At 36.3% G+C, this 26,046-nt stretch overlaps 1 protein-coding gene across 1 annotated transcript; it reads left to right on the plus strand.

Moving 5' to 3' along the window:
- Nucleotides 1-23,416: 23,416 nt before the first annotated feature.
- Nucleotides 23,417-24,338, plus strand: LOC149197976 (dirigent protein-like). Its single transcript, XM_089404032.1, has one exon. It carries the CDS (start codon nt 23,528-23,530, stop codon nt 24,116-24,118), a length of 591 nt encoding a protein of 196 aa, XP_089260158.1. The 5' UTR covers nt 23,417-23,527; the 3' UTR covers nt 24,119-24,338.
- Nucleotides 24,339-26,046: the final 1,708 nt, after the last annotated feature.

Genomic DNA, 26,046 nt, shown 5'->3' on the forward strand with positions numbered 1-26,046 from the left:
CAGGCAGTTCAAAAGACTCAGAGCGAGGGACGCAGGCTAGCAGTTGAGCAGAGTGCGTCCGGGACGCGGGCTAGCAGTTGAACAGGGTGCGTCCAGGGACTCAGGCCAGCAGTTGAGCAGGGTGAGTCCGGGACTCAGGCTAGCAGTTGAGCAGGGTGAGTCCGGACTCAGGCTAGCAGTTGAGCAGGGTGCTTCCTTCTCTTAAAATCTTTGTTTATCATTGTTGCATCCTGGGTTTGGTCCTATTATTGTTGATCTAGTTACTACAGTTGATTGGGTGTTTCAGAAGGTTGTTTGAGCTTCAATGTTGTTGTTGGGTCCAGTATGAAAATTGGATGAAATGTGGCCTTTCAAGATTATGGGTTGTGCCTCAATGTATCCAGTATGAAAATTGATGAAACGTGGTACTTGAAGGAGAGAAGATTGTAGGCCGGCGCCTACGTACTAGTATCTAAGCTAGTACAAGAGCTAAAGGAAATCTTTGGAGCATTGTAGCAGGTAGTAGCCTGCGTACTAGTAAATGGATCGGCTAGTACAAGAGCAAAGGGGGTTGTAGCTCCCGTACTGGTATAAGGCTGCACCAGTACAAATATTGTAAAAGAATTTTCTTATTAAGAAGAAGATTGAGATGACTTGCAGCAGGTGGTTTTCTCCCGCATTGGGTTTCCACCTTATATCATTGTGTTCATATGTGTGCCTTATGTGTGATGATCTACTTTATGTTACTGCATCTGTTAACTGATAATATGGTTGATAATGTCCTAATGCACTCATTGAAGATCGATTAACTTAATCTTAAGAAGTTGTGGAAGTAGCATATATGAATCTGATTATGGAATTGAAAAAGTTTTATTAATGTGATAATACTGATTCACCCCCCCCCCCTCTCAGTATTATTTCCAACAATTGGTATCAGAGCAGGTCCTTCAGAAAAGCTTGATCGCTTGAAGGAGATCCGTGGAACAATGGGAAAGAAGCTTAAGAAGAAAGCTCATAAGAAAAAGAAGTCATCTCAGAAGAACTATGATAGTGGAAGAATCGATTGGGGATTAGGCATAAGAAGCTCTTCAGATTCAGAATCAGATTCAGAATCAGTATCAGGTATGAATGTGTTATCCTCTGATGTTCCAGCTATATTTCCTTGTGAAAGAGATGAAAGTGATAGCGAAACTATTGAATTTGCTCTTATGGGTGAACAAGAAAGATATCAAATAGAGGCAGAATTTAAAAAGCTGACAGACAAAATTAGAGATCAACAAGATCTATTGAACAAAAGGGAATGTGATTTCAAAGAAGAAGCTACCAAACTAAGGGCCCAACTAGAAGAAGGAAACAAGGTAAGAAAGCTACTCAAGGACAAGGAAGACCAATGTCAAAAATTGCAGCATGAAGTGACATCATTAAGAAAAGAAGTCAACGAAAGAAGCACAACCATCAAGAAACTCAAAGATAGATCCAGCTACTATGAAAATCTTGAAGCTACAATCCTCTCACTAAAAGGAGATCTTGAAGAATCAAAGAAGCAGAATACAGATCTACTCCAAGCTATTTCAAAACAAGAAAACGAAGTCACCAGCTTAAAATCTCAACTAGAATGTGCCTTCCGAGTTCGTCAAATGCAGCAGGATCTGTATGAAGAACAAGAAAAAGAGATTCTCAAACTAAGGGAACAAATGAAAGCTGAAGAAGTTTTGAAAAAGAAATCTCTTGAAAAGGAAGAACAGCTTCAGGTTGAGGTAGATATCTTGAAAGGTAAACTAGAGGAAAAGGATAAGCTTTTACGATTTCAAGATAGCTCTAAAGTACTGGATGATATTCTTAGTAGTCAAAGGTCCCCTGCTATAAAGACTGGTCTTGGTTTCCATGAATCTGTTGAAGGTGAATCTAGTTCACAAGGTGAGGCAAGAAATTCTAAAGAGAAATCTAAAGTGATCAATGAAGGAATGAAAGATCAATCTCATCATCAACCAAGGAAAGAGATTCCTCAAAGAAAATTCTTTACCTCTTCTATGAATAATGTTGAATGTTATGTATGTCATAACCTTGGACATGTTGCAGCTAGATGTAGAAGAAGAAGGACTCAAGATCATTATGTAGAAAGATCATCACATTCAAGGTATTTTTATGGATATTGCTTTGCTTGCAATACGTTTGGTCACAAAGCTGCTGATTGTTACAGGAGGAATATGAAACATGTGAGATGTTATGCATGTAACAAGCCTGGAAATATAGCAAAGGAATGTAGGAACAAAGTGTGGGCACAATATCAAAAGGAGAAAATGTCATCATCACGCTTGAAGATATGGAGGAAAAAGGAAGTACAGTCAGAAAAGGAGGGCACAGCACAAGTTACAGACATACCAGAATCAGAGGGAGCTGAAAGTACAAGACGCAGTGTAGTAACAGGAGACCTGCGTGGGGACGCAGGGCAGATTAAGCTCAAATGCGTCCAGGACGCAGTTCAGTAACTGGAGATCTGCGTGGGGACGCAGAGCGACTGAGGATCAGGTGCGTCCCTGCAGCAAAAGGACGCGGCGCGATAATAATTTTGGGTGCGTCCCTGAGTAAAAGTACGCGGCGCGATAGTGTTTTTGGGTGCGTCTCTGCAGAACAAGACGCAGTCCAGCAGACGATGAAGTGCGTACCTGTTTCAAGGCATTTATTGGTTGATTCTTCTTATTGATATGCATTGACAGATGGCACTGGTTCAGGGGGAGCATATGTCCTAAATGCATTGTTGGCATTATGGTCCTTGGTGACAATGCTTATGATTCATCTTGCTATTATGAGTTGGTCACATGATCAGATGTATGGTTGATTCTCTAATGATGCTTGCATGAAGTCTTTATTGTCCTTGGCACATATATGGATGAGGTTTGCTGATTTCGTGAATGATTACTCAAAGTCGCATTGTTGGAGACATGATGATGATGAGTCACTCATATGCATTTCATGATGATGTTGACATAAGCATGATGTATGATTTCTTTTGGATGAGGATTACTCATACATATGCAGATGATTTCATTTGATGGCTCTTGATTCATGTAGATCTGGATGGTTATGAGTTGATGAATGACAGATACTATGGAGCAGATTATACAGTGCTGTTGTTTGTCATGATCTTTAGATGTTTTGAAGGTCGTAGCAAGACTCATGTTGTAATGGTCTATCTATTGTAGTCATCTCTTCAGGTCATGTAACGGCCTATGTCCCCCCACTATGCATAGGATGAAGATGTAATGTATTTGGTTTTCATATTTCTGATGTATTCCCACGTGGTTGGATGGATGATCCTTATTGTGATGGGTGATGGATGTATGTATTGAGTCTTTTGGTGATAGGAAGGTCATTTATGATATATAGAGTCATGTTCTTCTTGTAGAACATCTTTTTGCAGACCTTGCTCATAGTCAGGGGGAGATTGAGCATGAACAACACTATATAGCAAAGCAGACATCTTAGCTTGTTCTCAGAAAGACCATTATCAGATTGGAGCACCATGGCATATACAAAGGGGGAGCTCATTCAGAGACTTCAGCAGATCTGGCTCATAGTCAAAGGGAGCATGTTCTTAGGGGGAGCATACCCCTTTGCCCTTGATGTCAAAGGGGGAGAGTGATTCGGTGTTGTTGCCATCAAGTCCAAAGGGGGAGATTGTTGGCATTATGATGCATATGTTGTACTTGATGGCAACACTCTCATAGAAGATCATCTCACTTATATACATTCAGATGAATCTACAGAAGAGATATCAGATGTGACATATTACAGGATAGCTCAAAGGAATCAAATGGCAAGCTCTTCGTAAGCAGAGGTTCAAATATTGTTGAAATTATGAAGGACGCAGGTACACCTTACAGAAAGTGCGTCCCCGCAGGTAATCCATGCAGAACCCGCGTCCAGGGACGCAAGCCAGCCGTTCAGGGGGTGCGTCCGCCCAGTGCACACATATCAAGGCAGAGAAAAGCACGTGGGGGTTTCTTGTGTGGTATCTAGCCGACGGTTTTGCGTTTCTATGGTGTCGGCTCGTGGTATTGTTCCATGTTTTGGGGAAAAGCTTGCCTATATAAAGCAAAGGAGTTCATTTGGATTAAGCACCATCTTTGTTGAATATCTTTTGGTGAGATCTAGTCCAGATCTATGAAGGCGAATCTTCTAATGGACTATGATTGCTATGGCGCACGATCAGATCTGTAGATCTGACTGTTGGGTTAGTCTTGAAGTCTTTATATCTTTCATATCTAAAGAGACGCAGGTGCAGTAAGGGTTCAGGTGCGTCCGGGACGCAGGAGCGAACCGGTTCAGGTGCGCCGGACGCAGGCGCAGAAGGGTTCAGGTGTGCCGAGACGCAGGCAGTTCAAAAGACTCAGAGCGAGGGACGCAGGCTAGCAGTTGAGCAGAGTGCGTCCGGGACGCGGGCTAGCAGTTGAACAGGGTGCATCCAGGGACTCAGGCCAGCAGTTGAGCAGGGTGAGTCCGGGACTCAGGCTAGCAGTTGAGCAGGGTGAGTCCGGACTCAGGCTAGCAGTTGAGCAGGGTGCTTCCTTCTCTTAAAATCTTTGTTTATCATTGTTGCATCCTGGGTTTGGTCCTATTATTGTTGATCTAGTTACTACAGTTGATTGGGTGTTTCAGAAGGTTGTTTGAGCTTCAATGTTGTTGTTGGGTCCAGTATGAAAATTGGATGAAATGTGGCCTTTCAAGATTATGGGTTGTGCCTCAATGTATCCAGTATGAAAATTGATGAAACGTGGTACTTGAAGGAGAGAAGATTGTAGGCCGGCGCCTACGTACTAGTATCTAAGCTAGTACAAGAGCTAAAGGAAATCTTTGGAGCATTGTAGCAGGTAGTAGCCTGCGTACTAGTAAATGGATCGGCTAGTACAAGAGCAAAGGGGGTTGTAGCTCCCGTACTGGTATAAGGCTGCACCAGTACAAATATTGTAAAAGAATTTTCTTATTAAGAAGAAGATTGAGATGACTTGCAGCAGGTGGTTTTCTCCCGCATTGGGTTTCCACCTTATATCATTGTGTTCATATGTGTGCCTTATGTGTGATGATCTACTTTATGTTACTGCATCTGTTAACTGATAATATGGTTGATAATGTCCTAATGCACTCATTGAAGATCGATTAACTTAATCTTAAGAAGTTGTGGAAGTAGCATATATGAATCTGATTATGGAATTGAAAAAGTTTTATTAATGTGATAATACTGATTCACCCCCCCCCCTCTCAGTATTATTTCCAACACAATTATCTTCCCCCTACCAAATAAATCATTTTGAAGAAGGGGTGAAATACCTTGGGTTTCACCGAGTCAAACCATAAAATTACAGGAATGAAGATTGGAAATGGCTCATAGAAACAATTGAAAAGAGGTTGAAGATGTGGATTTTTCGATGATTGAATAGGGATGGTAAGTTGGTCATTATCAATTATGTTTTGGTAACCATCCCTATGTGCTAGTTGTCCCTTTCATGGATCCCCAAAAGTATTTTAAATTCGTTAGATATGTTGTAGATTTTTGTGGGCTAGTAAGAAAGAGGATTTTTTCATTCAATGGGTGAACTAGGATAAAATAGTTATTCCAAAGGCCTTGTTGGGGGATGGGGCATCAAAATATTTCCTATTCTTGCAAAGGATTTGGCAGTTAAAGTGGGATAGAGATTGATTTTCACACATAACCTATGGACTTCAGTTATACATATGAAATATATCTACTCACTCAGCATTGTTGATTGAATTAGATCTCCTAAAAAGAAAGAAACAAATGTTTCAATGATATTTAAGGAAGACTTATCATCTGTCCCTATAATTAACAATAGACTTGCATGGAAGATTAGGAATGTTGAACAAGTGAGGATTGGAGTAGATCCTTGGGTTTGTTGTGAGGAGGGTTATTGTATCCCAATTGATCTAGTCACATTCTTAAAAAAAAATGGAAAGACCACACTAAAACGTTGTGGATGAGAGGTAGACCATAATCTACACATAAGGATGGGTTGATTGTAATCAACTTAATTTTCCATATGAATTTAGGATTTATTGGCATATCTACACCACAACCCTAGATTTGTCACATGTAAGAATACAAGATCGAGAGGAGTCCTTGAGTTGGGTGTAGTCTCCTTTTTAAGTATACACCCTGAAAATGGGCTACCTAGATCTAATCGTAACTAGCAAGCTAGAAGATCAAGCATGGGGGTGGAGGAGATTATGGAAATTAAAGTGTCTAGCAAAGGCCAGGGTCTTTATGTGATGCATCTTAGAAAAAAAACTCTTACTTGGGACAAGCTTAGGAAAATAAGGAAGGGACCAGTTGGTGTCTCTTACGTAAGAACGTTGAGGACCCAGATGCTCACATCTTTCTCTCTTGCCCTTTTACTCAGAAAAAATTGGTAGATTGCAAACAAAGACTTGATATTGTTACAGATTGGTTAGGGGATCCCTTTTTGGATGTCTGGCAATTGTGGTGGGAGAAGATCAATGAAAAGAAGTTTAGAAACATCCCACTGCTCATATGCTTGGGGGTGTTAATACCTAGGAATAAATACATCTTTCAAGGGAAGCCTTCCTCAAAAGATTGTGTGATGGTGCAAGTTCTAGCCACTCTCTCTCAACTTCCTATTTATGAATCAACACATCCTATCTGAATCATCACTACAAAATAAATTGATACATCCTCTCTGTGGGCATACTTTGATGGTGCTTGCTGGAAAATGGTATGTGTGGTGGGGGGCAGTCTTGTTCCTACATCAACAACATCTCTACAAAATGAATCTTGGTTTCGGTAGAGGAACATACAATTTTTCTGAGCTTCTTGCTTTAAAATACCTCATCGTTTTTTCATTGAAAAAGATGTCAAAAACTATTGATTTTTGGGGATTCGATGCTTGTGATAAATTCGTTTGATGAAGCACATAGATGCCACAATCACATACTATCACTTATTCTTGAGGATATTCTACATTTAAAACATTATTTTGATCAAATTATATGTTGTCATATTTACAATGAGTGAAATACATCTCCCAATAGGCTTTGGGCAAGTGTAAAATCATAGAACAACAAGATGGAAACATACATATCATGACCCAGGATTAGTTTCTATGACCTTTTGTATGGACAAAGGACTTATTGGATAACTCTACACAATTATATAATCTTATGTATATTTACATCTTTTACGGTGAACTATATTTCCTATTTACGGTTTTGGTTTTGTATCTATTTTGATAATATGATGACATATCAGGACACAGAGGCATATAGGGTGAGGAATAGGCATATCAACATTATGATATGTTGTTTATCTTTTTGAAGTTTTTGGACATTGATCGATACAAGTCCATAATGCATAAAATTACATCTACATAATGCAAATTATTTTTCATTAATGAAATTATGTCTTTTTTGCTTGGAAAAAAGAAAGGAAAAAGAAAAGAAAAGAACAATAATCAAAATAAAAAATGGAGGAAGAAATTAGAGAAAAAAATATGTAGATGGTGAATTATAAGATTATAGCTATATTATGCATTAAATTGTTAGGATACTTATCAAATTTTAAGAATTTTTTGATAATATGATATTATTAATAAAAGGTAATTGAGATAATCTTAGTTTGATTGAAATAAATAAATGTTTATCTTCATAAAAATACTTAACCATAGAAAGTTCAAATAAACAATTATGAATGGTGTTAGCAATATATTTCTTCATTCTCGTTTAAACATACCAAACATACCAATATATTTGATATATTTAATTAATGATGAATTTTCCATTTTAATAAAGAATTTGGTAAATTCAGTAAAACATCTTTAAGTTAGATTTATTTTTTAACACTTCTACATAATTATTAATAATTTAAAGAATTTGAAATAAAATTTAATATATATAGTTTAAGAGAGAAAAATAAAATCCAACATTGAGAACTAAATATGGACTTGGTCTTCTTCTTGGTGTTAGGCTAAACTACAATATACAAGGTTTTGTGAAGTAAGGGAAAAAAATAACCATTTGATTAAAGGGATTTGGTAATAGGTACATTCCTTTTAAAGTGATGAGGTGCATAACTCACTCTCGGTATGTCATAAGGACAACCACTTTATAATTAAAGTGGTGTTGGGACTAAGAATGGAAGTATGTATTAATATGGACTTGCTCTTCTTGGAGTTAAGCTAAACTACAATATACAAGGTTTTGTGAAACAACGGAAAAGATTATTTGATTAAAGGGATTTGGTAATAGGTACATTCTTTTTAAAGTGATGAGGTGTATAACTCACTCTCGGTATGTCATAAACAACCTGTTTATAATTAAAGTGGTGTTGGGATTAACCTGTTTATAATTAAAGTGGTGTTGGGATTAAGAATAGAAGTATGTATTAATTTTTTTAGAAAAAATTGTTTTATTTAATTTGTAAAAATGGATTTAAAAAATACACTGTTGAAATAATCATGAAGCAGGTATAAGGGAGAATGGCCGCAACTTCTATTTTGCGAAGATAATGGCCATAAAACTTTGATTGTGAGAAGATAATTATTAAAAATTAAAATTGCATAATAACTGTGTTAAGCAGTATCTAAGGAAGAAAATCGCATTCAAATGCCTTTTTGTTTTCATGGGTTTTCTTTGAAATCAAGAAGAGAGAAAAATTCAATAAAATTTGAATTTCATTGAATAAACAAATTTTGATCTTGTATCAATTCTGGGAATTAGAGTTTAGTTAAAAAGTAAATTTATCTTCTTGCTTCGCCTGAGCTGTCCGAATTCTAATTTCTATACCCTTTTCAAGGTGAATATGCCCAAATTATGAAGTGCTACTTTCGTTGCGAAGAAGTTTAACATTTATTGAAAGCGGAGATTTGTGGACAATTTTCCACCTAATAACAAACGATTGTGTTTGTTTTATTTGGCACGTGAAGAAAAAATACTGTACTTGGCCGACCATGCCACTCGGTCTTAACGGAGGCGACTTTTTGAAAGTCTTTCTGGCAGATTTTTTCGGTCGAAATCCGGCAAGAATTATTGGAATCGCAAGTTTGATAGCTAGTTTCTGCACAATGAAAGCGTCCCAGGGGTTTTTCAGGGTGCTGAATCCAAATATGCAGTTAAAAAACCATTTTAACTGCAAGAAATCAAGATTTGACCTCAATTTCGTCGCCGGATTCCGTCACCGGAATCTTCAAAAAGTCACATTATAGACAACTCCGGTCTTAACAGCCAATGCCGATTTGAAAAATCATTACTGGCCATTCACCACCAGCTTCCATATCTTTGACTAAAGAAAGAGACCTATCATGTGTGGCCGACACAATATTGAGGAACGTTGTTCTGCTCATTTATTACCAATTCACGGCTTCTTATTGAAAAAAATCCTACTAATACGCGGCAGTGTTGGTGTACATGCACTTAGACTCGCTGTGTTGGTGTACATGCACCTAGATTAGCTCCAGTTAACTTATTGCTTGCATGTGGCACATGTACACATTAACATAAGATAAAGCACACTTAGCTTTAGTTATTTCATGTACAACTAAGCTTAACTTAGTTGCTTTTATGTATTTATTCTAAAACTAATATCGTAGAATCAATTTTTTTTTCTTTTCTCAATTCTTGCTCACTTCCTTCCTTCTCTTGCAAGCTTGTTTATTGTTTTGCAGATCTAGATCTGTGTATCTCAATAATCTTACATGGTATCAGAGCACAGGGATTTGTAATCAGTGCACAAGCAATTTTATTTGCAGGTTCAGAAGATTGAAGCAACAACAAAGAATGGAGTCTAAATTGGAGTTTCCACAATCGGCAATTCTCACTCCATATAATTATTTCGAATGGAAGCCAAAGATTCAACTTCATCTCAGAAGTAGAGGCTTATTTCGAATAACCATGGAAACCGAAGTTGAACCAACATCGGCAATGGAGAAAACAAGATATTTCAATCGCATGGACGAGGCCTTTGGCATCCTATGTTTATCTATTTCTTCGGAACTGCTATTTCATGTTGAATCATGTTCAACTCCAAATGAAGTATGGAAAATTTTGGAAGAATTGTTTGGAAAACAGGATGAAATGCTTAGAATGATAGACGATTCGATCGCAACCTATAGAAATCGTCGTGAAAGCTTTAGCTTAGAACCGGCCGTGTACGACGACGACGAACCTCTGGATTCGATTTCGAACTTGCGAGAGATTGAAAGGCAAACAAGCTTACAACCCGATGATGACCAAGAGTTCGAATTCAAGGGTTTCGTCGTCGATCCTGAAAGAACAAGCGATCGAGCTGCCGCAAATGTACGGAAATTGAGAATAGCATTGCATCCCGAGGTCGAAGCCGTTGCGGCCACTGAAGCTTCAGAGAATTTTACAGTGCTGGTGCATGTTAAGGCTCCACCGGCCAGCGAAGCTTCCAAGAAACAGAATTACGAAAACTGCGAGAAAAATACGGTTATAGATCCAGGTTGCCGTGCACCGATAGATCTTGTTACGGTGCTCGATGTTAGTGGAAGCATGACAGGAATGAAGCTGTCGCTCTTGAAACGGGCCATGGCTTTTGTGATATCAAATCTCAGCCCAGCGGATTGGTTATCCATCTTCGTATTCTCTACGACGGCCAAGCGAGTTTTTCCCTTGAAGAGCATGGCTCTGGATGGCCAGCACGAAGCGAGACTCGTCGTTGATCAACTGGTCTGCGCGGGAAGCACGAATATCACTGAGGGTTTGAGAATAGGCATGAAGGTGCTCGAAGATCATGTAGGCCCAGAAAAGGAGGAAGCAATTGGGCATGCTCGAATTCTTCCCAACGCCATAGAGCGCCGCACGGATAACAGGCAGGTGAGCTCCCGCTGGGTCAATCTCGAAAAAGAAGAAGAGCAGGGAGAAAATGGCGGCGGTGGTGACAACAAATTCAAAGGCAGGCTTCATCTCCGCCTCTGCTTCGATGGGGGTTACCATGTTCTCGACGAGGCTGCGGATTTGCGACACCTGGAAGAAAGCATGCTAAGCAGAAGTTTCACTTCCTGCGAGATCGTCCCGGGGTGAAGGACACGACTGCCTAGCCGTTGTCTTTTCTCTACTTTTGCATTATATTTTGAGGGGGGGTTTTCTTCCCACTGGGTTTTCCCTCTTTCCTCCTTTTTTATGCATTGTATATGAGTACCTAAAATGGCCGTGTTGCCGGGACTCATTCATTTTGTATCACACTCACCTAAGTTATGCTTAAGGGGGGGTGTTGGTGTACATGCACTTAGACTAGCTGTGTTGGTGTACATGCACCTAGATTAGCTCCAGTTAACTTATTGCTTGCATGTGGCACATGTACACATTAACATAATATAAAGCACACTTAGCTTTAGTTATTGCATGTACAACTAAGCTTAACTTAGTTGCTTTTATGTATTTATTCTAAAACTAATATTGTAGAATCAAATTTTTTTCTTTTCTCAATTCTTGCTCGCTTCCTTCCTTCTCTTGCAAGCTTGTTTATTGTTTTGCAGATCTAGATCTGTGTATCTCAAAAATCTTACAGGCAGTCGGTGGTCCACGATAAAACTTTTGCGTACAAGAGGCATTAATGTGCAGGTTCATATTGCTAGCTCAAATAGGTAATTGGTCTATGAAGGTAATATCTATGGGGTTTCTTTGCCCATACAGGAGTTCTCCCTCCCTGGCTTCTAAATGCTTTGATTTTTTACTGGTATGTTTTTGTTTTTTTGTGATCTTTTGACACATATCCCTGTATATCTCGTATCTCGTATAGGCATGATGTATATTTGTTGTCACGGGAAACTCCTGTATCTGACTTTTTGTGTTTCCAATTCCATAGAGTCCTCGATGCACAGGGCATCCAATATGTTTTTTCCTGTTTCAAACACACTTTCAAAGTTTTTGATGTACTATTTGTTATATATTGCCTCAATATAATGCATTCTGCTTTTTCAATCTGAAAAAAAAAACAATATGCGGGTTCATGTAAGCAGCAGAAAAGGAAAAAGATTGCGACACTTACATAAAACACCGCGGTCGATGGTCAGATATAAAACTACGATTATTTGCCCACATGTAAAAGACTATTACTAGCACTAGAATAATCTATGGTTCTTATTATTATTGATTGGAATATTTATTATGGTTTATCTAATTATTATATTTATTGATATAGATTTATTTTGAGAATGAAAGTAATATGAGTATATAGAGATTAATTCTTTTTATGTGATTTTTTTTTTATATTGTAAGATTGTAAAATATAATTTTGTATTGGGTAAAATATATTTTTGAATGAAATATAAAGTATATATAAGATTAAATAAACATTCTAATTATAAAAATTTATTGATATTAAGATATTTTATATGTAACAGGTATATGAAATTTTTTTATAGGGCAAATTAAATATGTTTTTTTATTATTAGTATATTTTAAAGTATATGTCAATATTAAATTGTATTAAAATATTTTATTGTAATTCACATTGAATAATTTTTTTATATACAAGATTAAAATATTTTAATTTAACAATTATTTTTGTATATATAGATATATATGAAGTTGTTGGAAGTAATGCTTCCATGTAATGTCTAGTTGCTAGTGTGAGTCCTAAGGCGCTAATCTAGAAGCTCTTGATTCCTATGTAATGAGTTGGAGTCCTCCTCTATATGTGTCAAAGTCAGTAATCTATGTCATATATATTTGTATCTCTGATAATCAATAAAGATATAGAAGCTTGGTTTGTTGTGTGTACAGTCTCTTTGTGATCTCTCAATTTTCGATCAGAAGTTGATATAGACATAAATTAGTTTATTTAAATGTCTTGTTGAAATGTTTTTGTAAAGTAATAAGTTTAGACATCTTTCTCACACATTGTTTTTACTTGTAATTACTTTACAACATATTCATTTTTATTTTTATGATAACCTACATTCTTTTTCTATTTGTAACATAATTTATTTTTATTTTACTAATGGAGTGACATATTTATACATTCCTTCATATTGGGCTCTAGAATGAGCCGAGAACATGCGAATACCATTGTACCATTAACACTAGTTCCATGTTCGATTTAATGAGTTTGAACAAACAAAAAAGAAAGAAAAAAAAGAGAATAACTTTCTATATTAAATCTTTATACCAAACAAGGCTTCTTTGAAATCAGATTTAATATATTATGTCTATGTCAATTACAAGTTTTGGAAATATTTTGGAATATTTTTATGTAATTCCTCTCCCTCTCCTTCCAAAATATTCCTAAATTTTTTAATAAAAATATTTGAAGTCTCTCCTTCCCATTTCTGCAAGGTCTCTATAAAAAATTCCTACTAGTACAAAGAGAGGCAAGTTATAAGTTAGAAAACAAGGATAGGAGACCTCCAAACAAATATGGTTATCTACTGTGAAGGACCAAGTTGTGGAGGTAGACTATTTTATTTTAAATATCTTTTTGCATTTTGTTGAGGAATCTTCGGCGAAAATCACATAGAAAAACTTTTGTCGACGCGTTTCCAACCCGCCAGTGTGGTTCATCGTCAGGACAAGTTGAATGAGCAGATCTTACTAAGCACATTAAATAGATAGGGCAGAGAATCCCATGACTTAACGGTTAACAACCAACAGTCAATTCTAGCTGTTGGTTGTTAACCGTTAAGTCATGGGATTCTCTGCCCTATCTATTTAATGTGCTTAGTAAGATGCTCATTCAACTTGTCCTGACGATGAACCACACTGGCGAGTTCGAAACGCGTCGACAAAAGTTTTTCTATGTGATTTTCGCCGAAGATTCCTCAACAAATTGATATGGATCATAGAAGTCTCAATTCAATAATTGAATCTTTTTTCATATTTAATATATTAAATATTAATATAGATTTATTTTAATTTTAAATTTATCAAATAATAGTCATCTAGTTTTTAAGAAAAAAAATTTTAATATAAAATTTATGATTGTTCTCAATTTTTTTTTTCTCTCGTCTTTTAGATGAGTGGTGATGATTGTTTTCTTTCCGCTTTATTTGCCGCATAGTATTTTGATTTGTCCCTTGTGATTATTTTTTATTGTATTGAATAAAAAATATCTAATGTCTTTCTTTGTCTTCATGGTGTTTTTCTTTGTTACCAAATATCAGGTGTTTTTCTTTGTTACCAAATATCAATTTATCTTTGAATGATTTAGACTCATTCAACAAGCAACTTAACAAAATTTATAAATATATTTTAAATTTATTAATATTACAAGAAGTTGATATAATTATGTAGTAATTCCATTTTAATAATGTTAAATTTAATATAATGTTAAATTTAATATATTATAATATATATCAATAATATAAAATGAATAGTCATATATTTAATAAAAATCTAATATTTATACATTAATAAAAAAATATGTAACAAGATTCTTAACTATTACTATGGAGATTTTTAATTTTAAATATATTTTGTTACAATATGGTTGATCAACACTATGGCTTATGAATACAACATGCCTAAGAAATCACAACTCGTTTCATTTGAGACTTGTTTATATACGTTTTTTTAAACTAATCAATTTAACTTAAAATTAAAAAAAATGTTATTATTTTAGGGATAAATATCAATTTTTGATTTAGGTATTACTAAAAATATCTTAAATTAAATTCCCTACCATCCACCTAATAAAATTTGACAATTAAATTAAAATTCTAAAATCCCTAACTCAAACTAGACATACTTATAAACATAATAAAAACAGATATATATAAAATTTACTAACATTAAATATCACTATTTTAGTATTCATTTAAAAATAAGATATTAATATTTATTTTTATATAACAGCCACTAACCTTAAATCTTATTTTCTTTATTCATTTGAAAATACAACATTTACTTCCTTTAATAAACAACTTATTTATGTGTTATTCAAAATACCATGGGAACGTCCCATTTTAGCCCCCTTTAATGGACCAAATTACAAGTTTTACTAGTTTCAAAATTTCCTCCGGTTATCAAGCTCATTAGATTATTTGTTCTATTTTCTCCTCACTTGTAATAAATTGTCTCTTCAAAGAATACTAATGGATTATTGGATTATTGGAATAGGAGGGAGCTTTCTTAGACGGAAACATTATTATTGAGTGCAAAATTTTTATATTTAATTTGTTTTTAATGAAAGTTTTTTTTAAGTGTTATTAGTAAATTTAGTATGATATTTTGAAATTATTTTAAAATTAATAATAATAATAATAATAAATTTATATTGTTATTATTATTATAATTAATAATTTTAAATATATGGTAAGTGTTTTAATGTTTATGGGTGTATTAATCATTTAATGTATATGGCTATATTTGTGATGCATGTGAGTTATTTAATTTCCATAAAATATTTTAGAATTTTTTTAATAATATACAAAACTCAAAAGTTAATTTGTATTAATAAAGTAGATATTCTCTTTTTCCCCTTAATGAAATTCATTAATTGAAAAATGTCATATGAACAAGTGTCCAATGAAATGAGTATTCATAAGCCATGGTATTAAGCCACTTATTATTGATAAGGCATGGTATTGTAACAAAACCTATTTACAAATTAAGAATCTCCATGATAAAGTGAAAGTGGATTTCCATAGTTAAGAATTTTGCCACATGTTTTTTTCAAATGCATATATGTTTAAGATATATATTAATTATTTTTATCATTAATAATAATTATTATTATTTGAAATAAACCTAAAATTTAATTAATGTTTATGGTTTATTTAATTTTAGTAATTTGAGTCTCATCTCATTAGCGAAACAAGTTCCATTGAGAATAAATTTGGTTAGCCAAAAAAAATAAATAAAGAAAAAACATCTCACTTTTTTGTTGAAGCAAGAGAATTTCCTTCTATTTCAATAACCCAAAAGAAAAGTTACACACTGTACAAAAGGCTTGAATATCTCAAGGCCTACGAAACCAACCATATCGTACTGTCATAGATGTGGCCCACTACACAAACTAAAGGACAAGCTAACCGACCAAATGGTCCCCACGTTGACAGGTTGACCCAAATTCAAAAGCTGCACACCTCCCATTCTTAACTCTCAAAGATTACCCATACTCGCGACCCCACAAACTAGCTCGACCAGATCTAACCATCGAATGCCACCGCAGAAAAGGACGGCTTGGGAGGAATTCAGAGAGCCAAGATGCATGATCTTTAAGGCGCGATGAAGGGTGGTATGACGAACCCCACCCATGCCATGCGTTGAGAGCCGAGTGGAATCACTCTCAATAAACCAAAACCACTTACCATTTGTGTGCCTCGCGATCATAAGAAAACTGCTTAAAGCCTGGTTTTCTGAACCGTAAGAGAAGTGCAATGGAATTTCCTTCATGGGAGCGATCCAGCCTTTCATTCTGCTAAAACTGACAAAGGAGCTCACAGCCGAGACATTCTGTAACTGTAAATAAAACCTTGTGTCGCCAATCAAGAAACGAAGGAGATAAGTTCCCTTACACCAATGGAAGTTATCACCATGCAGAGTACACCCTGTTTCAAGGAGCCGGCCACAGTAATGTGAATGAACAGGCATAAAGAGCTTTAATCATTGCCTGCCCCTCGTGCCCAATAATCGAAAATTTCCTTGTCCTCTGTGGCTTGTGCATCGCAGAGAGCCTTTAACCTGCTTGGAGGCATCTCCTGCCATTTCATTTCAATCCTGCAATCTGGATTAGTTACTCCTTGGTTGGCCAGTAGATCTGCAAGTTTATTGGCTTTCCTCCGAACATGATTGAAGCTAATCGTTCGAAGACTCAGGAGATGTTTTTGGATTCTCTGGTACACTTGTATAAGTCTCCAATGTTTTGAGACCCTTTCTGGCGCTGTTCCATAACTGATTTTCTTAACTGCATTTATGGAAATCTCAGAGTTTGCTTCGATGAGGACATTTGAGCTGTGGTTTAGTTTAAGAAGCTCTAGACATTATTCCGAAGCCATTAATTAAACCATGTTGTTGGTGGCTTTGCCTAAATGACAGTGGAAAGTAAAAATTATTTTTCCTTCTTCATCTCTCAACACACCACCATAGCTTGTTGTCCCTGGGTTGCTTTTTGAAGCCCCATCAATATTGCATTTTAGATATCCTTTTGGTGGAGGATGCCAGAACTCCTTTTCCATTTCCAACACTCTTTCTTTTCTGCTAAGGCCATGGTGGATGATCTCATGCATTCCGAGATGCTTGAGAGTTATCAGTTCAAGCGTAGTGGGAGGATTCGAGGGATAACTGTGCACAGTGGTTGAAACGGTTTCCTTAATCTGCTTTAAGATCAATTCCATTAGGTAATGAGGTGTAGTTTTTTCATCCTTGAAAATTCTTTTGTTCCTTTCCTTCCAAACATTCCAGATAATGAAGCTTGGCGTAAAGGTCCAGGCCAAATTAAGGATCTCATACTCTGAAAAAAAAATTCTCCACTTGTTCAGGGTGTTAATAATGCTACCTTTGTCTCTATCTATCTATTGAAAAATGGTGTTGAAAGAATCCCACAACCAGGTGGTATAGGTGTAGTTGTTGAGAATATGCTCCATTGTCTCCTCTTGAGCTTCACATAATTGGCATCTAGAAGGCCCCATCACCCCCCTCTTCTGAATGTTTTCCCAAGTTAATATTTTCTTGTGATGAACTAACCACATAAAAAGTTTGATCTTCATCCACCCTTGGTGGCTCCAAATTTTTTGCCAGGACTTAGCCAAAACGCAGGGATCTAGGTTAAGGGTTATTCTCTTTGCTTCCTTGATGTTAAAGATGCCTTCTTTGTTTTGGCCCCATCTTAACTGATCCTGCCCATCTGTAACCAAGATCTTCCTCTGTTCTAATATGTTCATGAGTTCTTCTGTTTTTGCTTTTATGGGGCTGTCCCCTCTACAGTCTATTTTCCTCCATCTTCTCCATTTCTCAGAGTCATGGGGAAGATTCCAGAAATCCCTAACTTTTATTAGTCCTTGGAAATCAGTTTCCTACTTGATGCTCCTAAAGTCCTCCCTTAACAACATTGGTTCTTGTTTCCATTTATCTTCCCAGAAGAGAGCTTGTTCTCCTGCTCTGATTTCCCAGAAGCTGTTGTTTTGTACTAGGCTTCTATTTTCCCAGGCTTTATTCCATATGTGAGAGCCTTTTATGTTCCCTGACATTCTTATAAGATCACTTGTTTGCCAGGAGCTTGCATATTTTTCTTTCCAGGTTTTAGCCCATTGAGCCCCTAGTTCTTTAACCCATCTCCACTAGAGTTTGGCTCCTAAAACATTACTTAGAATCTCCTGATCATCTAAGCCTAGGCCTCCATGACTTTTGGGTTTACAGATTTTATCCCAAGAAACTAGGGCCCATTTCTTTCTGGTTTCCTCCTTGCCCCAAAGAAAGTCTCTCTGAATGTTCCTGAATTGTTGTAAGACCCCTTTGGGAGCTGGCAGGGCTGATAAAAAGAAAATAGGGATAGATTGCAGAACTGCCTTCGTCAGAATCAACCTGCCAGCAAGGTTCAACGCTCTGAAAGTCCATTTTTTGATCTTGTCTTGCATCTTGTTGAGCACCAGTTCCCAGATACTTTTGTGCATTGGTTTATCCGTAAGGGGGATTCCCAAATATTTTGAAGGGAGGACCTCCCTTTGGAAGCCCAGAATTCTGGAGATGTTCCTTTGAATAGCAATGTTAGTGTTTAAGAAAAAAAAATTGATTTGGAGAGATTGACTTCCATACCTGAAGCCAAGGCAAAGTCATTTAAGATTTTTTTGTATGCTGAAGCTTCTTTGACTATGGGGATACCCTACAGCATGGTGTCATCCACAAATTATTGATGAGTCAAAGCTTGGTTGTTCTCCGTTAATTGTAGGCCCTTGATCTTACCTAAGACTTTAGCATTTTTGATGGATTGGCCCAATCCTTCCATCATGAGGATAAAAAGAAAGGGAGAGAGTGGGTCTCCCTACCTGAGGCCTCTAGAAGGAGTGAAGATCTTTGAGGGCGAGCCGTTCACTAGAATTGAAAAGCTGGGTGAAGTAACCAAAGCCATAACCCATCTGATCTAGTCATGATCAAACCCAAAAGCAGAAAGGACCTTTTTGATGTAAATCCAGTTCACCTTGTCATATGCTTTTGCAATGTCTAATTGCATGATCATACCAGCCTACCTTTTGCTAGTGAGAGAGTGAACTACCTCGTGGGCCTGAATAATATTATCTAGGATTTGCCTTCCTTCAACATAACTAGACTGTTCCCCTGAAATCAAAGAAGGAAGAAGAGGTTTGAGTCTGTTGGCCAAGATCTTGGAAATAATTTTGTAAACCACATTGCATAAAGCAATGGGTTTGAACTTATCAAGAGTTAGGGCTGAGTCCTGTTTGGGGATCAGGGAGATGAAGGAGGTGTTTAAGGCTTTCAGAATGGATCTGCTCCTTCTGGAGTCCTCAACCACATCCAGAATATCCTGTTTGACCACATTCCAGTAGGCTTTGAAAAAGTCAACATTAAAACCATCTGGACCTGGAGCTTTGCCATTCTGCATATCTTTGATAACCGCACTGACCTCTCCTTCGGTTACTGGTTTGTTCAGGTTAAAATTATCCTCTCTAGACACCATCCTGGGGATGTTCTTTATAATTTCCTTGATGTGTTGGTCTCTGTTTGGATTATTTTCATTTGTGATGCCTCTGAAATGCTGAACCATCACAGCTTCAATATTCTTGTGCGAGGTCTGAAGCTCCCCATCTTCATTCAATATTGAGGAGATTCTATTGTGCATTCTATTGGCTATGGTGGAGCGGTGGAAAAATCTAGTATTTCGATCACCTTCTTTGAGCCATTGAACTCTAGACTTTTGTCTCCAAAAGATTTCCTCCTATTTGCATAAATTCTCCCACTCTTGGTTGTGTTTTTCAGCTTGCTCACTTTTGATTTTATCAAAACCCGCTGTGATCAATGCTTGGTTTAGTTCCTGCATTTTGATCTCTATTGATTTTTTGTTTACAAAAATGTTACCAAAATCCTTCTTGTTCCATTCTTTGAGTTTGATTTTTATGTGCTTCAGTCTTTTATGGAGGAGGAACATTTTGGTGCCTTGAACCTATAGATCTTCGGACCACCATTTTTCAATGTTGCTGATGAAATCTGGGTGGGAGAGCCAGATATTCTCAAATCTGAAGGGTCTGTTCCTGGGAGCATCAATTCCCTTGATTTCTAATTGAATCGGCCAGTGATCAGAGCCTCCAAATGGGAGAACACTTGCAGATATTTCTTTATTTGTGAGCATCAGCTTCTCGGAGATCAAAAATCTGTCTAACTTGGAGGCAACCTGAGCATTACCTCCTCTTTTGTTATTCCAAGTAAAAAGACCGTTATGCATTTCAGAGTCAACCATTTTCATGTCTTCTGTGAAAGAATGGAATCCTATTGACTCTCTACTAAGGATTCTGGTACCTCCTTTTTTTTCAAAAGAGATTTAATGATGTTAAAGTCTCCTCCAATGACCCAAGGGATTTCTTTATGTCTGTTTCTGAGATCTACCAGGGAGTCTAGAAATCTAAGCTTCTCATATATTCTCTAAGGACCATAGACATTCGTAACCAGGAAGGTCTCAGACATCCCCATTGGTTGAATGATAGTTGATAAGTAATTTCTCGTTGCCTCCACATCTACAATGCTGACTTTTTGGGGGTTCCAAAGAGTGAGAATGCCTCCAGCTGTGTTCTCTGCTTTGACTTCTAGAAACTCATATTTGCTGAGCCAATTGCTATGGATTTGTTTTATTTTCTGAATGGAGCATTTTGTTTCTTGAATGAAGATTATGTCTGGCATTGCTAGTTTCATTCTGTTACTTAGCATTCTTTGTTTTCTTTTGCTACCTAGACCTCTGATATTCCAAGATATGAACTTCATAATTAAATATTTGTAAAGGAGTAACTGGTTAGATCTTTCATCTTACCCGAATCTATCATTAGCTTTCCACACTCCATCAGGAGCTCATTTTGCTTTTTTCTGCCTCTCTTCTTTCCTGGATTTCTAGTAGCTAATCCTGGATTTAATTTCATTGTTTTCACCCCTCTGTGCTCCTGTTTGTGGATGTTTTTACCTTTCTCCAGCCCTCGTTCCTAAGTTTTCCATAAAAACAACTGTTGTATTCTGTTGCATTCTTCTTGAGGCAGAGAATCTATCCCTCCTTTGGTTCCTTGCATCAAGAATCCTTCCAGATCCAAGTTTTCCTTGTCGAGAATTTCTTGTAGTTCATGATCTTCCAGATCTGTTTCACTTTGGGTCATTTCCTGGTCCATTTCCATTTCTGTTTCACTTCTCATGGCTTCTTTTTGAGAATCGATCTCCGGAGAATGATTTTTGTCCTCTCTTTTTTTTCTTTTCTTTAGCATCTTCCTCCTGATATTGATTCTCTCTTGTGATTTCTTCAGTCTCTTCTAGCACTTGAAACTTATTCTGACTACTCTTCTGCCCCTCAGTATGTTGTTGCTTTGACCCCTTTTTTCCTCCTCTTCCTCTACTAGCCACTTTCTGAAAGCTTTCAGTGTCCTTCGTTGTATTACGTTTTCTTTGTTATCTTCTTTGTTGAGAGTGCAGTCTCTTAACAATTGCCAATGTTCATGGCATCTTCGGCATTTGAAAGGGATACGTTTGTAGTCTACTGTCTGCACCCACTCCTCATAAAAAACTTCCAGGATAACTTCCTCCGGAAGTGCTCCTGATAGATCCATTTCCACACATATCCTAGCTTTCCCCTTCTTGTGGCTTCAGAAGCTTTGACATAGCGTCCTAGTTTGTTGCCAATGGCTGTCAATGATTCAGTTTGCCAATAATCAAGAGGTAGAGAGTAAAGCCTTACCCACACAGGAACCGAAGAGAAAGTCTCCATCTCTAGGACAAAGTTCATTTTCCAAGGTCTCATGTAGAGACCCGTTGCAACAAAAAAATAGGGTCCTCCTTCGAATATTCTATCTTTGTCTTCGATGTTAGAGAACACTAATGTGAAGAATCCTTTTGACCCAAGATGTAGGTCAATGCTTCCTTTGGGCTTCCAATGATACTTGATCCACGTCTGCAAAGCCTTTTCAGTGGGCCATAGTCCCATAAATTTATAGATAATGGCTTAGGTTCCCATATGCTCCCTGTGCTTGTACAGAGCAAGATCATTTAATATTACTTGGGGAGTGATTTCTGCTTTTGGTTTGCAAGGTCCTTTTTGTTTTTCGTCTTTTGAACCCAAACTTTTTTCTTCTTCCTCTTTGTCCTTTGTGCTGCTGTTTTCTTTTGTTCTGGTCCCATCTGTTTCCTTTTCTATCCCTGTTTCTGTCATTCATGCATCCTTTACTATGTCCAGTTGGTGATTTGCTTCTGCTGGCTACTGCATCTTTGTAGGAGCGAGCAGTGCTCCCTCCCTGCCACTCTCCATTAGAATCGAACTCTACTCGCTATTGTAACCCTAGTCGCTTCAGCTCTCCCGTGCTCCTCGAACCCCTTCAAAAAACCCAAGGGAATCAAGAAAAAACATCTCACTTACCAAAAAGAAATTAATAATTTGAAATGCATAATTAAATAAATATTTTGATATTTATTATAGATTTGATAAATATTGATATTTACAACCCATTTAATTTATATAATTTTCCTAATATATATACAAGTTTAAATAAATAAATTGAAAAAAAAAAAAAAAAACATAACTATCTTTGAGATTGTAATATTTGTTTGTTTAAATAAATTTTTTAGTACAAAAATGAATTTAACCTTCGATTAATTTTTAAAATACTTGAATTTATGGGAATTCAATGCATTTCCTATTCAAAAACCAAAACCACAAAACCTCATTAACTAAACTATTGCGCATATATATCTATATATATGTCAACCTTGCTCATTAGTGTTCCCAGCAGCATAGTGCTTCTCAGTAAATTCGTGGGACCCCATATGAATGGGATCCCCGAACATACCAATGAAGGGCCATTATAACTTGCCTACTTTGCCAGGTAAAGCCGATGCATTTAGTTTTCTGATCTGTCAATTAATGTCTGTTACACGCCCAGAGGACAATCGAACATTTAAGTTTCAATACCACGACTTCGAAAATCAATAAAATTGTAGAGTAATATGTCGATTGCAATGATCGTGTATTCTATAAATTACGCTGACAACGAACGAATATGGCCTGGCGTGGAACTCCCTTGTTCCTGCATATATATGAAGTTTTATTCTCGATGCCATCACATTGCACGGCAAACGAACCAGTCACAGTTGTCGTTATATGAGGACAAATGTTATAAGTTGTATCAAAATTGACGATAAGCCTACCCATTAATTGCTAACTGACCCAAACTAACAGAGAAAGCTAAGTTCTTTTTCTATTCAAATTTGCACATGCGCGAAGCCACTAGTTGTTTCTATATAATGAGTTGTATCGCCATTACACTCATGAGTTGCAGTGAAGCTTTGTCTTGCTATTCTACTTATCCTTGCACTGTTTTCCTTATACCACGTCTTCTTACATATTTAGTTTAGAAGATTGGCAATGGCGATCAAGAATAATAATAGAGCTGTGTACTTGTGCTTTCTTATATGGCTTCTAGTGTTCACTATATCGTTGCGAACTAGTGATGGACATGGGTGGAACAGGCACCCATTTCGAAAGCCTAGTAGGAATCTGGTGTTGTATTTCCACGATATAATCTATGATGGCACCAACGCCAAGAACGCAACAGCTACGCTTGTGGGTGCTCCCCACGGGGCTAACCTCACACATCTCGCTGGAAAAGACAATGACTTTGGAGACCTCGCTGTGTTCGACGATCCAATCACTCTCGACAATAATTTCCACTCCCCTCCTGTAGGAAGAGCTCAGGGATTCTACTTGTACGATATGAAGACCATCTTCAACGCCTGGCTTGGATTCACTTTCGTGCTGAATTCAACAGACTACAAAGGCACAATCACATTCGCTGGAGCAGACCCAGTACTTGCTGCATACAGAGATATATCGGTGGTGGGAGGGACCGGAGATTTCTTAATGGCAAGAGGGATTGCCACCATCTCTACCGATGCCTACGAGGGAAATGTGTACTTCCGTCTCCGGGTGAATATCACACTCTATGAGTGGTACTAATATTATTTTCTACTGCTTTATCATAAGAATTGCGTCTACGCATAGTGCTCTCCCCTCCTCTCTACTCTTCATTTCTATGTCGATTTTAGTGCTTCAATCTTTGAGGAGTCTCTATGAAGGTCCCAAACGTTGTACTATCAAGTGAAATAATCTCTAATAATGTTGCTGCTGGTCAGCATTAGAATAATTTATTCTAATGATATATAACATATTATGTTGATGGGAGATTACGTGACACTTCGTTGTACTATCAAGTGAAATAATCTCTAATAATGTTGCTGCTGGTCAGCATTAGAATAATTTATTCTAATGATATATAACATATTATGTTGATGGGAGATTACGTGACACTTCGAGTGTAATGAACTCTGTTGTCTAAAATTTGGCCGTCTAATAATATAACTCTGTTGTTTAAATTAAGTTTATTGTTTAAAAGATGTAGAATTGTTATAGGTTTACATATAGCTCTGGGATAATTTTGAAAAAATAGTAAATATTATAGCTGAATCGATTTGCAAGTAGTCTTCCAAGTCTTACGGTTTTATTTGGAAAAATGGTAAATATTAAATATTAGGACGGAAGTTAATTATTAATTTATTATTTTTTCGTTTTGAGGAATTGGAGGAAAATAAAATAATATTTAATGAACAAAATAAAAACTATTATTACCTGGTACTTAATATCTTAAAAAAAATATAATCTAGGAAAATTCAAATTTATGTGCAAATATCAATATAATATAATATGGTTAAAAATATCTATATACAAATTTATATGTATCCGTAGAATAGGGCAAAACGTACTTCAAATTGAGATCGAGGAACCACCACAATCTGAATGCAAAAGTGGTTAGGTAACGCTATTGATTATTTGTCAATGAATCTACATAAACAATTAGATCAAATGTGAATGTTTAACCGTCTATTCATTGTACGTTAAAAAATTGAAACTTATTTGAAAGTAGGAATTAACAATCTTTGGGGAATTTATAATAACACCTGGAAACATTATTTCCCAAAAAAAAATTGGTAATTTTTTAATATTTAAATAAATAAATAAATATTTACATACTAAGAGGAGATCTCCATGAAGCAACTTGAAGGTTTTGCAAGAGGAGATCTCCATGAAGCAGGCAAAAGGAACTGATATGCAAGTTAAGAAATTTTTGTATGGGTTAAAATAGTCACAAAAATGTCTCCTCCTGTCTGCCCTTCATTTCTATTTCGATTTTAGTTGAATTTTTTAATTTAAAATATTTTATCTTTGTTCCTAATAAAAAATATCAAAACCTATTGATTTTTAAGATTTAAACATTCTGATAAATTAATTTAATAAAACACATAGATACCACAATCACATACTATCACTTATTTTTCAAAATATTCTCCATTATCGTCGGACCAACTATCTAATGGAGTGCTCAATAGGTTTTGGGCATGTGGAAAATCATAGAACAACATGATGGAAACATAGATAAATAAAACGAAAGACCTTTCAATGACGTCATGACCCAGGATTAGTTTTATTTTTTATTTTTGTATGGACAAAAGATTTATGGGACAACTCAACATAATTATATAATCTTATGTATATTTACACTTTTCAGGGTGAAGCTTATTTCTTATTTATGGTTTTGGCATATCATGACACAAAGGTATATAATTATATAATTATATGTATATTTACACTTTTCAGGGTGAAGTTTATTTCTGATTTATGGTTTTGGCATATCATGACACAAAGGTATATAGGGTCACAATTGTGCATATGAGCATTATAATATGTTTATTTATCTTTTTGAAGTTTTTGAATATAGATGGATATAAGGCTAATGCATAAAAATGCATCTATATAATGTAATTTATTTTTCATTTATGAAATTATATCATTTTTTTCCTGGGAAAATGAGAGGTAAAAAAAAGAAAAAA

This window comes from Pinus tabuliformis, chromosome 2_2 (assembly GCF_031772625.1).
Source record: "Pinus tabuliformis cultivar Carrire ecotype Pingquan chromosome 2_2, CPIR1, whole genome shotgun sequence".
NCBI lineage: Eukaryota > Viridiplantae > Streptophyta > Pinopsida > Pinales > Pinaceae > Pinus > Pinus tabuliformis.